The sequence below is a fragment of the Heterocephalus glaber genome, unplaced genomic scaffold (assembly GCF_053883595.1).
Source record: "Heterocephalus glaber isolate CG9 unplaced genomic scaffold, H.glaber_assembly_v1.0 deba00001442, whole genome shotgun sequence".
Classification (NCBI taxonomy): Eukaryota; Metazoa; Chordata; class Mammalia; order Rodentia; family Bathyergidae; genus Heterocephalus; species Heterocephalus glaber.
In genome coordinates, this window is record NW_028258296.1 from 5,075,927 (window position 1) to 5,088,436 (window position 12,510).

The 12,510-nt window shown below is 49.2% G+C and overlaps 1 protein-coding gene and 1 pseudogene across 5 annotated transcripts in view; both read right to left on the minus strand.

Annotated features, from left to right (window-relative positions):
- The window catches only part of Slc35d1 (solute carrier family 35 member D1), a 47,961-nt gene that overhangs the window by 19,013 nt on the left and 16,438 nt on the right, over positions 1–12,510 (minus strand). For 3 of the 5 annotated variants that reach the window (XM_087212891.1, XM_087212890.1, XM_004841492.4), the window contains exons 10-11: positions 11,997–12,075; positions 9,165–9,247 (exon numbers count right to left, since the gene is read on the minus strand). In XM_087212891.1, coding sequence (XP_087069017.1) covers positions 9,165–9,247; positions 11,997–12,075 — 162 coding nt within the window. Of the gene's footprint in view, positions 1–797; positions 8,948–9,164; positions 9,248–11,996; positions 12,076–12,510 lie in introns of those variants that run through there. The other 2 variants (XM_021255563.2, XM_013070975.3) reach the window with 2 other exon arrangements.
- On the minus strand, positions 9,628–9,740 carry LOC147827577 (U2 spliceosomal RNA; annotated as a pseudogene).

Sequence of the window (12,510 nt, forward strand, 5' to 3'; positions counted from 1 at the left end):
AGCGCAGACGCAGCCCCGCGAGCCGAGCCCAGCCCAGCCCAGCCCAGCCCAGCCCAGCCCAGGCCAGCCCAGCCCACCGCAGCACACGCCGAGACGCGTCTTCACTGGCTCCAGGGAGCACAGGAGGCAGGCCCTAGGCCAGACCCCGCCCTGCCGCAGAGCCAAACCGAGCTTCGAGCTTCGCTTGGGCTCCGCAGCTGCCCTCCCACCCCCTCCATCTGTGACAAAAGCCCGAGTCAGCACGGCTGGGCGCGCACAGCCGCTGTCACACACCTAATACCAACACAAGCCACTTTCAAGGCTGACCGGCAGCCCGTAGCCTCCCAACACCAAAACGCTGCAGCCGGCCGGGCGGGCACTGCTGAAGGGCAGTCAGGAGACAGCGTTCAGGCAGCTGCAGCTGCTTCCCGTCCTCCAGGCCGCGCCGCGCCGCGCCTCACTCACCCGAACATCTATCTCCTCAGGCCTCAGGCTGCTCTTGGCACACACCCTGCAGGTGGAGGTGCTTTCGCTGCAGAAGGCTGGCCAGCATAGGAACCATGCTGCCTGCCCAGGAGCTCCGGACATGGCCGGGCAGTAAATCTGGAACGGGCCCGGAGCCCCCACCCCTGCCTGACGGCTGCAGCACCCCACCGTTGACGGGATAGCGCCTGCTGTTAACCCTGATATTCGGAGACAGTCTCCGTCCGCCAGAGTTCTGCTTGGCCCCAGTACACACAGGGACTTTTTAAGACTGCACTACAGAGAAACTGGGGAGGGGGTATGCCTGGATAGCGTTTTATGTTTCAAAAGAGGTACTTTCCTTACTCATTCAGAGACAACCCTTTTTTTTCCCTTTGGTTCCGGGGATCGAACTCAGGGCCTTGAGCTTGCCAGGCAGGCATGACGCCACATTACAGCCTCAGCCCTCGTTTCTTACTTGACACTGGTACCTGAGACTAAAATATTTCCATCACTTTCTCTGTGTTTTTTTTTTCTTTCCCAGCTCTTAACCCTACCTATGCGTGGCAGACTCCCCTCAGAACTGAAAGAACACAAATTTTGTGTTCTCCATACCTGGGGGAAGTTGCTGCACGCTCCTAAGTCTCCTGCCAAACTTCGAGACTACGGACCCGCACCACACAGCGCCACCCGGCTGGCCGCAGCAGCAGAAGCCAAACAGGACAGCTCTAGGTCGCACCCCAAATTTTAGAGATGACAAACAGGTCAGCAAAGTGCACAGCAGGCAGCTGGTGGCGGCGGCGGCGGCGGCAGAACACAGGAGTTTCTGCATCTCAGTCCAGCTCGCTGTGTCAGGAATGGACAGGGAACCCCAGAGCCGGCCAGTCCCATGGCCTGTCCACATACGCAGCTGCCCCAGGAAGGCGGTGAGACGTCTTTCCAAATGACAGCCACTGAGCAAAGCGCACTTCCTCACGTGTGCAGAGTCCTGGTGGACAGAACTACTCAGCGGGAGGAGCAACGGGCACCAGGACGCCACATGCACCCCAAGGAAACGAACAGCAGAGGGGCCCAACATGAGCAGCCTAGCACGTGGGCAGACCAAAGGACACAACCAAGATGAGTGTCGTCTGCCTCATGCTGCTGAGAATCTACCGGCTATGAGTCCATACACGGTTTCCGAGGCCGCCTCATACTGTGCAATCATTAGTCCAGAGCCCGGCCACCATCCCCAGGCCATGACACCTGCTCCCTCTAGTGCCCGGCATGGGGACCGGCTCTGCCTTTCTCCAGCGTGCACTCAACTTAGCTCTCTGAACTTCAGCCTCCTCACTTAGAGAACAATGATTATTAAAAAGAAACCCTTGAGAGTGTGGGGGAAACAGGCAATTCCACAGGAAGGGCTTAGTTTAACAAAAGGTGCTGGCGCTATTAGAACAGACCACACTAGGAAGAGCCCTGACCCGCACTTCATACTATATGTCAGCATTACATCAAAACGGGTCTGAAAATAAAACATCTAGAGGAAAACAGGAAATTCTGTGACACTGCGTCAAAGCTTTCTCAGGTGCAGCACTGAAAACACAACTCACAGAAGCAAAGCTTGGTAAGACTGGATGCAGGGCAAGATGAGTTCTGGACAACTGACAAGTTCTGGGTAGCTGGGGGTGATGACGTCAGGATCCAGAAGGGCAAGGAGCTGAGCACAGGACGCGGCCATTCCCTGACTGCTGTCACTGCCGCGTCCAGCGTAGGTGAGCACTCAGGAAGGAACTCAGGGGACAGAGACAGGCTCTCAGCGGAGCCCTGACAAGAAATTCTTAAATTTTTGAAAAACCAAACTCCGCAAACCACAGAATCCACACTGGGTGAGGCCTGAAAAGCTACAGAGCAAGCCTCCTGCTTCCTGCACTCTGGTCCAAGAGGGGCTTTCAGGCCTTCCCTAACAGCAGAGAAACCAGGCAGGGTGAGAGGCTGGGTATGTCTCGGCCCAGTCACAGATTCTTTTTCCCATACAATGCTGCGACCTCATTTTCCCCAAAATAAGACCTAACCGGAAAGTAAGCCCAGCATGATGCTTCAGGGTGCTCATAATATAAATCCTACACCCAAAATAAGCCACAGTTAAGATCATCAGACAGACGGACACACTTACTATGGCCACTGCAACACACAATGGACTAGAAAATAGTGTTAATATGTAATTAAATATAAACAAGCAATATTACTGACATAATAGCTAAACGATAATATGAATTATAATTAAGTATCTGTAAATACCCAGGCGGGCGCCTTTGGATGAGAGGTAAACTGTAGCAGACGCCTCTGCTCAGTATTAGCGGGCTGTAGTGGCACAAGCCCCTTGCCCCTCTATAATTGGCTGCATATTATCTCAGGAGTCCGACCGGAGCTTTATGTGACTCAAATGGGCATGTCAGGTAGCAGAGTTGGTCTAGATTGCTCCTTTGCTAATGGCTGCTACCGAGACTTAAGTCCTGGTTCCTGAAGTAGCAGGGCTTGGCTGAGTTCACTTCCAGCCAAGGTCAACTGACTCCAACTAAATTCCTCCCCTCTGGATTAACTGTTTGTTCTCTTTCACAAAGGATACACTGGTGACCCGCCTGCCTGCAATACTGTTACCAGCAGGCATCCGGAGGCCTGCCAGCCCCCGCCTTCCCATGCTTGTAACGAATAAACAATGGACATCCTTGGTGCCTTTTTCTTTTTTCTTTTTGTACCAGAGATGAAACTCAGGACCTTGCACTTCTGAAGTAGACGAAGCACCACTGAGCTAAAATCCCTGGCCCTGGTGGCTTTTGTCTTTACTGCCCAGAGCAGCTTAGATCAGCCCAAGACCCAGCTTCTCTCAAGTCTTTGTGTCTTTTGTTCTCTCTTTCCTATTCTGCAGATGTCGTACTGTCTCATAGGAAATTGAGACCCATGGCCAGGGTTTTCAAAAACATCTCTTATGGTAAACGTCTGCGTAGACAGATACATTGGAGACTTACTGCCAAGTGACCAACTGGATGCAGACACAGCACACAAATAACAAGCACACTTGATAACAAGGGGACTGCTTCTGTCTAACACTTCATAACTCAACACACCGTGTGTCATGCACTTAATGCACTCGTGTGAAATAAAGAAACATTTTCTGAACTCTGGTGCCTGCAATTGTTCGTGGCTTTTGTGCGGACTATCATCCTTAGCTGTCATCATTTCCATTCCCACCCCTGTCTCCTAAGTCTTCGATTAACACTTGATTAAGTGGAAACTCTGAAGCTCGGCCTACAAGAGGCCGTGACATGGGTGAACAATTTATAGGATAAAAATCACGGGAGGGATAAATTCAAGGAGGGCTGTGTTGTAATGACGCACTTCAAGCAGCCTGCACGGACAGGAAGCGCTCATTCAAGGAGAGCTCCACTGCTGCACAGGAGAGACCGGGGCCGATGGCTCTACAGGAAATGGAGTCACAAGTTCAGGCCGAGATTCAGGATTTGGAGAGTTACAGTGCTGCTCCAGAAGAAGACGTGACTGCATTTGAACAAATGCAGATTTTTGTACATGAATAAATGTAGCACTCCTCTAGGAAACTTATTTTTTTCCACCAAGCAAGATGAAATCTAATAATTCCTGTTAATTTGGCTTTTCCTTTAAAAAAAAATAACGTTCACAATCTGATTTTGTTGACTGACTAGAAGAAAATAAAAAAATATATAAACAACAAAGCCATTATTTTTATTTTAAAAAGATGAAATAGAAAAAACTTAGACAATATACTTTCCTTGCTAAAAGCTAACAAACACACTAATGGAAATAATTACTTGAATAGGAGTCCAGCTACCTATATTCCAATCCCAACCCTGGATATAATGTGAATGCTAACAGGCTGACTAAAGCACATCACCTATTCTCCCCAGCCTTGTAAAAAAACAGGGTCTGAAAAGTGACGTGGCACGAGAGACATATTACAGGGACATGTGAGGGCCATTAAAGAATACCATTAAGATCATTATTGGTCAGCCTGACTACCAAAATGGTACTACTCAAAGCACTTTCACCAGAATATATAATTGCCCAGAATTATATAATGGACCAGAACTACCCAACACAAAAAGAAATTCCACAGGAAGAATTTCCAAGATACTGATTTTGACACGTATCAGGCAGGTATGTATCGTAACATCCCAACATATTTACACATCTGGAAAGATGCTGTGTTGGGGGGAAGGCGGTTTGAGACAGGATCTATGTAGCCAGACTGGCCTTGAATTCACTATGCAGCCCAGGCTGGCCTCGAACTCAGTGATTCTCCTGCCTCAGCTTCCCAAGTGCTGGGATTATAGGTGTGTGCCACCATGCCCGGCTGAAAGTTTTTCTTTGATTTTTGGTACCGGGGATTGAACTCAGGACCTCACGCTTGCCAAGCAGGCGCTGTGCTGCTGAGCTAAATCCCCAGCCCCCAAAAGTTTTTTAATAGTCTGCAATGTAAAAGATACCTCGGCACTTTTCATTAACTTTATGCCTTTACTGAGGTATAACAGATACATATACTTACTGTGTACAATGTGATGAGTTTGGACACATGCGTGCACCTATGATATGATCACCAAAAATCAAAGTAATAATCACATCCGTTGCTTCTAAAACGTTCCTGGGCCCCTTTGCTTTTCCTTTGGTGGTGAGAACACTGAACACGACTTGGAAGATGTCCCAAGGGGCTCCGTGTCCAGAGGCCAGCTCTGAGCGAGACTCAATCAGGAATCTGAGGGCATCACAGGAGGTGGGGCCTTGGGGGTACTGGGGCATGGGTGCCCTTGAGGACCGCATCCTGTCACCCTGTCTGCACCCCTTCCTCCTGCCTGGCACTCTCCTGTCTTCTCTTCTGAGCTGCTCAGCCGGGATGTCCTGCCACCCTGAGGCTCTGCCTGGCCCATGCCAGAAACAGCAGACCTACCAACCTCAGACTGAAACTCTGAAACCAGGAGACAAAATCTAGTGTTCTTCCTTTAAATTGATTTTCTCAGGTAATTTGTCAGAGGGACAGAAAGCTGACTGACACCTTCCCTCCGGATAGGTTTTTAAGCGCCCACCACCGTATTGTTAACTCCAGGTGTAACGCGGTACAGTGCACATGACTGCAGCTCCACACACACTGAACAACTCCTCCACACGTCACCGTCCTCCCAGGCCCTGACAATCACCATTCTCTTTTCCCATTCTAAGTCTATTTTAGACACTGCAAATAGGAGGAATCGCGTTCTCCCCTTCTGTGACTTATTCACTGAGCATAATGTCTTTCGCATCCATCCATGTTGTCAGAAATGATGGGATTTCCTCGTTTTTAAGGCTGCAATCACCTCACTGCACATATGCCCCATTTTCCCTCTGTCCACAGAGGTGTGGGCTGTGTGCAGCTGTCGTGAACTGTTGCTGGCTGCTGGAAAGAACCACGTGGCGCATAGCATGCTGGCCCGGCCCGTGCACTCTGGGACTTGGCTCGCAGCCTGGGGCAGTCCAGCTCTCGAGCATGTCTGCTCCTGCCTTTCTGAAGAACGTCTCTGCACTGCAGTTTGCAGCTGCTGCGCCAGTTGATTTCCACCCGCGGCATCCAACCGTGTGGATTTCCTCACAGCACCACCAACATGGATATTTTGTTGCTCTTTATTTTCTGATAGGAGCCACCTGACCAGACGTGAGACAGCGTCTAGCTATGGTACTGACCAGTGTTAGCCCCACTCCTACAGCGGCCGGCCATGTGTAATTTGAGAATATTTACGCAGGACCTTTGCCCATCTTTGATCAGGCTGCTTTTTGTCACAGACGTCACAGGAGTTCTTTACATATTTTGGAAATCAGCCCTTATCAGATACATGGCTTGCAATACCTTGTCCCACTCTACAGCTCTCACTGTGCACATGTTTGGCCTTTATTTGTCTATTTTTGCCTCGACTTTTGGCGTTAGACCCATGAAATCACTGCCAAGAGCAATGTCACGCGAGTTGGCCCTTGTTTTCTTTTAGGGTTTTACAGTTCTAGGTCTTATGTGCACGTCTTCAATCTATTTTTGAATTGCTTTTGAGCACGGTATAAGATGGAGTGAATTTCCCTCTTTCACAGGTGATATCCAAGTTTCCCGACAGCATATGCTGACGACATTATCTTCTTCCATTGTACGTTCCTTGGCACTTTGTAAAAACTTCGAGTGATCATAAATATGTGGGTTCATTTCTGGGATCTCTCTTCTGTTCTGTTGGCCTACATGCCTTTCTGCCAGTGGCACATTTGAATTACTGTGGCTTTGTAATAAATTCGGAAAGCAGAGGCCTGATGCCTCTACCTTGATCTTTCTCAAGATTGCTTTGGCTATTCTGGGTTTTATTTCATATGAATTTCAGGATTTTTTTTTTTCTATTTTTGCAAGAAATGCCATTTGGGTTTTGATGGGAACAGCAATGAATCCGCAGATTGCTTTGGGTGGTAGGGACATGGACATTTAACATGAGGAGTATTAGGTCTTGAGCCCAGGAGGATGGGACGTTGTCCTATTTATTTGGATCTTCCTTCATTTCTTCTATTATATTTTCATTATATTATAGTTTTCACTGCCTTGGTTAAGTTTATGCCCACACATTTTATTCTTGTTGATACTGTTATAAACAGGATCGTTCCTTTAATTTATTTTTCCGTTTATTGGAATATAAGTGTATGTTGATTTTGCACGCCATCTGAGTCAGGTCTGTATTTGTATCACAATGCTTCTTGAACCCACACTGTTGGAAATGAATGAAATCAGGCCACACTCAAGGTCAGAGAAGAATCACCATGTTGCTCCAGATATCCTGTTCCTTCCTCACAAACACTAATGAAAGAAGAAACTGAGAAAGCAGTGCACAGGTACTTGGCAGTCCCTAGACTATTTCACTGTAACAACTCTACAGTGAACGTTATTTTCATATCAACACAGGAAAATTGAAACTGAGAAAGGTAAACAACTTGCTCAATGTCACAAAGAATGCAAGCATCAACTGAAGTCAAACAAGGCCCGACAAACACCCAACCGTGCAGCTGCCTGCGACAGCACCCAACCTTCAGGCCTCACGACCCACACCAACCTCTAGCAAGTCCCACACGAGGCATGGCTTTTCCTCCAAAAGACAACAGGGGCAAACATCTGTCAGGGAAGGCCAAACATGAATTATTAGCCTACTGATAGCATTAATCTTCATAATGATTCAGAATTACTTACATCCAAAGAAACGAAAGGTCAGAAAGGTTACACAATCTGCTGCAAATTAAAAGGATGATACCACTATGTGCCAGTAGAGCATATTACAGCTTCTAAAGCACTTTTTCACCAATCCATACAGAATTAATCACACAAATATTTATTAAGCAACTACCAGGATTCATTCTCAGAGCCTGGAAAACATCAGTGAACAATACAGGCAGAAATTTCTACCCTTATGAAACGCGTATTCTTCCAGGAGAGAAGAAACAGCAAATACCAAAAGAAAAATATATAGGACATTAGAAAATGATTAAATACTCTGGAAAAGATAAATAGAAAAGGCAAGATAAGAGATTCAAAGTGTGGTGCAGGAATGAGCTTGAAAATAAGGCAGTCAGCGTAGGTTTACTTGAGAAGGTAAGATTTGCGCAAAAACATATAGGTGTGAAGAATTTCACCAAGCAACCGCCTGGCAGTCTACTGCTCCCGGGAGAAAAAACACCCAGCCCAACAGCTCTTGAGGAGAGCTCGAGGAGCGGCAGACAGACCGCATGGATGACGGCGGGGAGGCAGAACCAGGAGCTGGAGCTGGAGGGGTGGAGAGGGACAGGGCTCTCGGGTACCACAAGGACTATGGGACTTGGAGAGTCTACGGTGGGCTGAGGGCGTTACAAGGAGGACACGCCCTGACTCTCCGTGCACAAAGCACACACTGGCCACTGAGCTGAGAAGTGACCAGGGACAGGGAGGTCAGAAATCCAGCCCGGCCACCTGCATGTCCAGCCTAGGGCAGGTGGGCTGGGTTTACGTGATGACAACAGGTTGCTGCCTGTGAGAATTGACTCTGCCAACATCTGCTGCCACGCTGGCTAGGCAGGGGCAAGGGAGTGCATGCAGGCTCCTGAGCTGAGCAGCTGGAGGGGTTCCACCAGGATGACAGAGACCACGGGGAACAAAGGGGGACACGCTTGGATTCTGTCAGCCGGAGGCCTCCAGGGGCTGGGAAACAGCCAAGTCTGAGTTGGGACAAAAGTCTGGTCCAAATAGAAATTGGGTAGTTTTTCAGCATTTAAATAATCTTTACAACCAGGAAATTCAAATTGCTAAAACTGAAGAAAAGATCTTTTGTACAGTACAGTCACTGGCTCCATTGATGCAGCTGAAAGGCAGTGACGCGCCAAGGCCAGACCCAGGAAAAGCAGTCGCAGCAGAGCCGACACCCTTCTCGCTGAACTCCAGAGAACACGGCACCGATCTAGCATGAGTAAACGGCTGGAAGGTAACCAAGGGGAGTTCAACTTCCACACAAGACTCCCCAGGTACTAGGCACAGACTATGAAACCATTTTCTCCCCCGAGGCATTAACTGTCTGGCATAGTGTTAGGACTCCAAAAATGTTCATTTAATAAGTGAGAAAGTTTGCCATATAATTCATAGCCCAACCTTACTGAGACTTGTCAATGTGGTTATAATTAATATCCTCACTTACCTGATATTTAAACCAATGAAATTCGTCCATGTGAAAATATAATCTCCACCAAAGACCATTCCAATATAAGTTATTAATATATTCTAAAAAGAAAAATGGAAAAATATTGTTACACAGGCTTAACTGAGATTTTAAAAAGTACACATAAACTCATCTATGCTGAGCCCAAATATCTATCCTTAAAATACAAACAGACAATTAACAAGAGAAACCCATCAGCCTCAGCTGAGCGCAGGGTGGCAAGGACACAGGAGGAACCTGTGAGGCTGGCTTGTTCCCAATCTGCTCCCCTTGAAGACAAATGCTTTCATGGGTTAAGAACACGAACGAGAAGTCAGACTGCCCCTGCCTGGGTATGGCAACAGGAGGCCTCTCCCTCCTACTGGATAACCATAGGCTTTCGAGGGGACAGTGAAGAAGGAAGGCCTGCTTGTGTGCAAGCATCCTCCTTAAGAGGAAAAGGGGATGGTGGGGACTTAATGAACATGGAGACTGTGGGAGCAGAATCTTCTTGGTATCTGAAACTGATGAGAACAGATACTACACTTGATCTCAGCCAAAAGGCCAAGAAGTGATTCTTCTTGGTATCTTAAAAAACACCTGAGATGTCATTTCAAAGAATTATGTCTATAATTTCTCCCATGATACCCCAGCTGCAAACTTGTTCTTCCTCCCTTAAAATTATCGTCAGATTACAAAAGCAGAGAATGACTTTCAGCACTATATTAAACTACTATTTACTTCTGCCCGGATCTCCTTTCTTTCACATTTGTAAGTGACTGCTGATCCTGGCAGGATACGCTGTCAGGAGGGGTGCAGGTGGAGGAGGAGGTCCCAGGGCTGCCTCTGGAGCGCTGGCCACCACTTTTGCTGGTGCTCTTCTCCTGAGCGCTGCTTCCCAGCTGCCGTGAACTGAGCAGCTCTGCCTCACCAGCCCTTCCGCCAGGACATTCCTGCTTTGCAGCAGCCAGCCATGGACTGAACCCTCAGAAACCGTGAGCCAGATTAAACTTTTCCTCCTTGAAAGTTGCAGGTGTCAGATATTTTGTCCCGGTGATGGTAAAGCTGACCAATACAATGATTTCTCAAACAAGGTTCTCTATAAGGGAAAGACACCAACCTCCTCCAAATGGAACTTACTAGGAAGTAGAGAACATCCTGCTAGCTGAGAGCCAAGACTGCAATGCTCAAACTTCAGTATCCCTGGAAATTATCTGAAAACCCTGATTAACAATGAAGATTCCCAGGCTCTCTTCTATGGCTGTGACTCAGTATGTCTATCTGTAGAGGCCCAGGAATTTCCATTTTTTCACTCACAATCCCAAGTGATTGTCCCACAACCTCAAAGAGAAAAAAGGAATCTGACCGAAGGGTTTGTGGGGCTGAGAGCTTTAAGTGCAGAAGGAAGCACCAAAGCCCCTTGGGAGGACAACAGCACAGGAAAGGCCGCTGTGGTGCGTGAGGCTGCCCAGCAGGGCTTTGTGGACACCCACCTGGTGAAGGAGCACCATGCTCAGAGCAATACTATGCAGCCAGGAGCAGAAGCAACAGGGTCCTATCGATGACCCATTTTCTTCTTTCCTCTACAGTTAGAAATAAAATGAGTCCTTCTGGACTGAGCAAGTCTATGGGATTCCTGGACTACTGTGAGAGCAGTGTTGTGTCCAAAGAAAAGTACAGACTTTATGTCAATGGGAACATTACTGTGCTTGTGTCCCATGATGGCCACGGCAATGTGCAAACAGCACCGTTATCTAAATTAAACTTCGGCTTTCCTGCACCTCTCGTCTCTGCCGGCTGCCTGTGTCGCCTGTTCCAGACACAGTTATTCTGCAAATGCGAGCAGTCCCTCCAGCTTGAGTCATTCATTTTATAAACCAAAACCCAACCGAGCTGATTGGGGGATGAAACAGCGTCAGCCAGCCCAGTCCCTTAAATGTAGATTATCTCTGCTCTGTGGAACTCAGGCAATTGACTTGTCAGATCTAATTTAGAATTCTCTGCCTGCCAAACACTCCAACTCCACAACCTGATGCCACAGACTCAAATTTTAACCCAGTCTGGTCTCTAACACGGGATGCAGTGGGTCCCTCTCTACTGGGTGCGGAGAGAACAGCAGACCGGTGGAAATCGTCCCTCTGTGGACCTGGCCACTGCAGACAACTGAGACGTCAGGAAGGACGTGCAGGATGGCGGCCCTCCCTCCCCAGGCACATGGGCCCACTCAGGCTTGCCTTGTGCCAGAACACAGGCCTGCTTTGCTAATCGACCCGGGATGTGGATGTGCTGTTGCGCTGTACAGCTCCAGGACCACAAGCCAGACGAAAGAGGTCGCGGGCGTCAGTGCAATTCACTGTCTCCGGGCTGAAGACAAGTGGGTCTCCTCCATGAGTCCCACAGGGAAATGACATCATGGAAAGGTCACACGAGGCTCAAGCGTAGGAAAGTTCCTGGATCAGCTTCCAGCAGCCGTGCTGGCCCCACAGCAGCCCAGACAGAGTGAGGTGGACAGCAGCATGAGTCTGGCTGGTGGCAGCAGGCGGGCCCATCCCTGCCACACCGCCAGCTGCTACTACTGCTTCCTCCTGCAGCCGAGCTGCTCCAAGCTCCTCCGCCCACATCACTCAGAGCTAAGTGCCCACAAGGAGAGGCTACACCTTCCACGAGCTCCTAAAGATTGTTCTAGAAACCATCGCCCAATTTGTCAGACTGTGGAGCCAGTCTGAGAAAATGAGGACCACAGGACTGAAGGCCATACCCGACTCTTATTCCAGGGGAACAGTTTTCATACCTGGCGGGCACCCAAAGATGACAGCATTTTTTCCAGCTCACCTTAATACAGCCGACAATGGTGGTCGTGAGGGCAGAGTTGTACTGTGTGCAGAGCACGATGGCATACATCAGGATGAACCTGGGGCCAGGGAGAGAGGCGTGTCACAAGGAGGGCCCTCAACGCGCTGTCTCTGCCACCCCGCAGCGCCGTGACCGTGACCGGAGAGCAAGGTCCCAGGCACTCTGGACCCAGGCGGACGGCTCTGAGCGCACAGCGCCGCCCACAGGACCACGTGGCCTCTGGGTCGGACAGCCGGCGGTGAGAAAGATTCGGTGGGATGGAAAGAAACCAGGCGAGGACCAGCGGGGGCCGGGCGGGCTCATCAGCCACTGAGCGGAGCTCCCTCATCTGCACGGCGGGGCAGCCTTGGCACTCTGTGGCCTGGCTGGTCTTAAAAACCTGCCCGTGCCAGGCCTTCACCGACAGAGCTGAACCGACGGCCGAGGGGACCAGGTGGGCTCGCAGGGCCCTTTCCCACATTCCCGTCTACGAGGAAGACAGGCTGGTACAAAG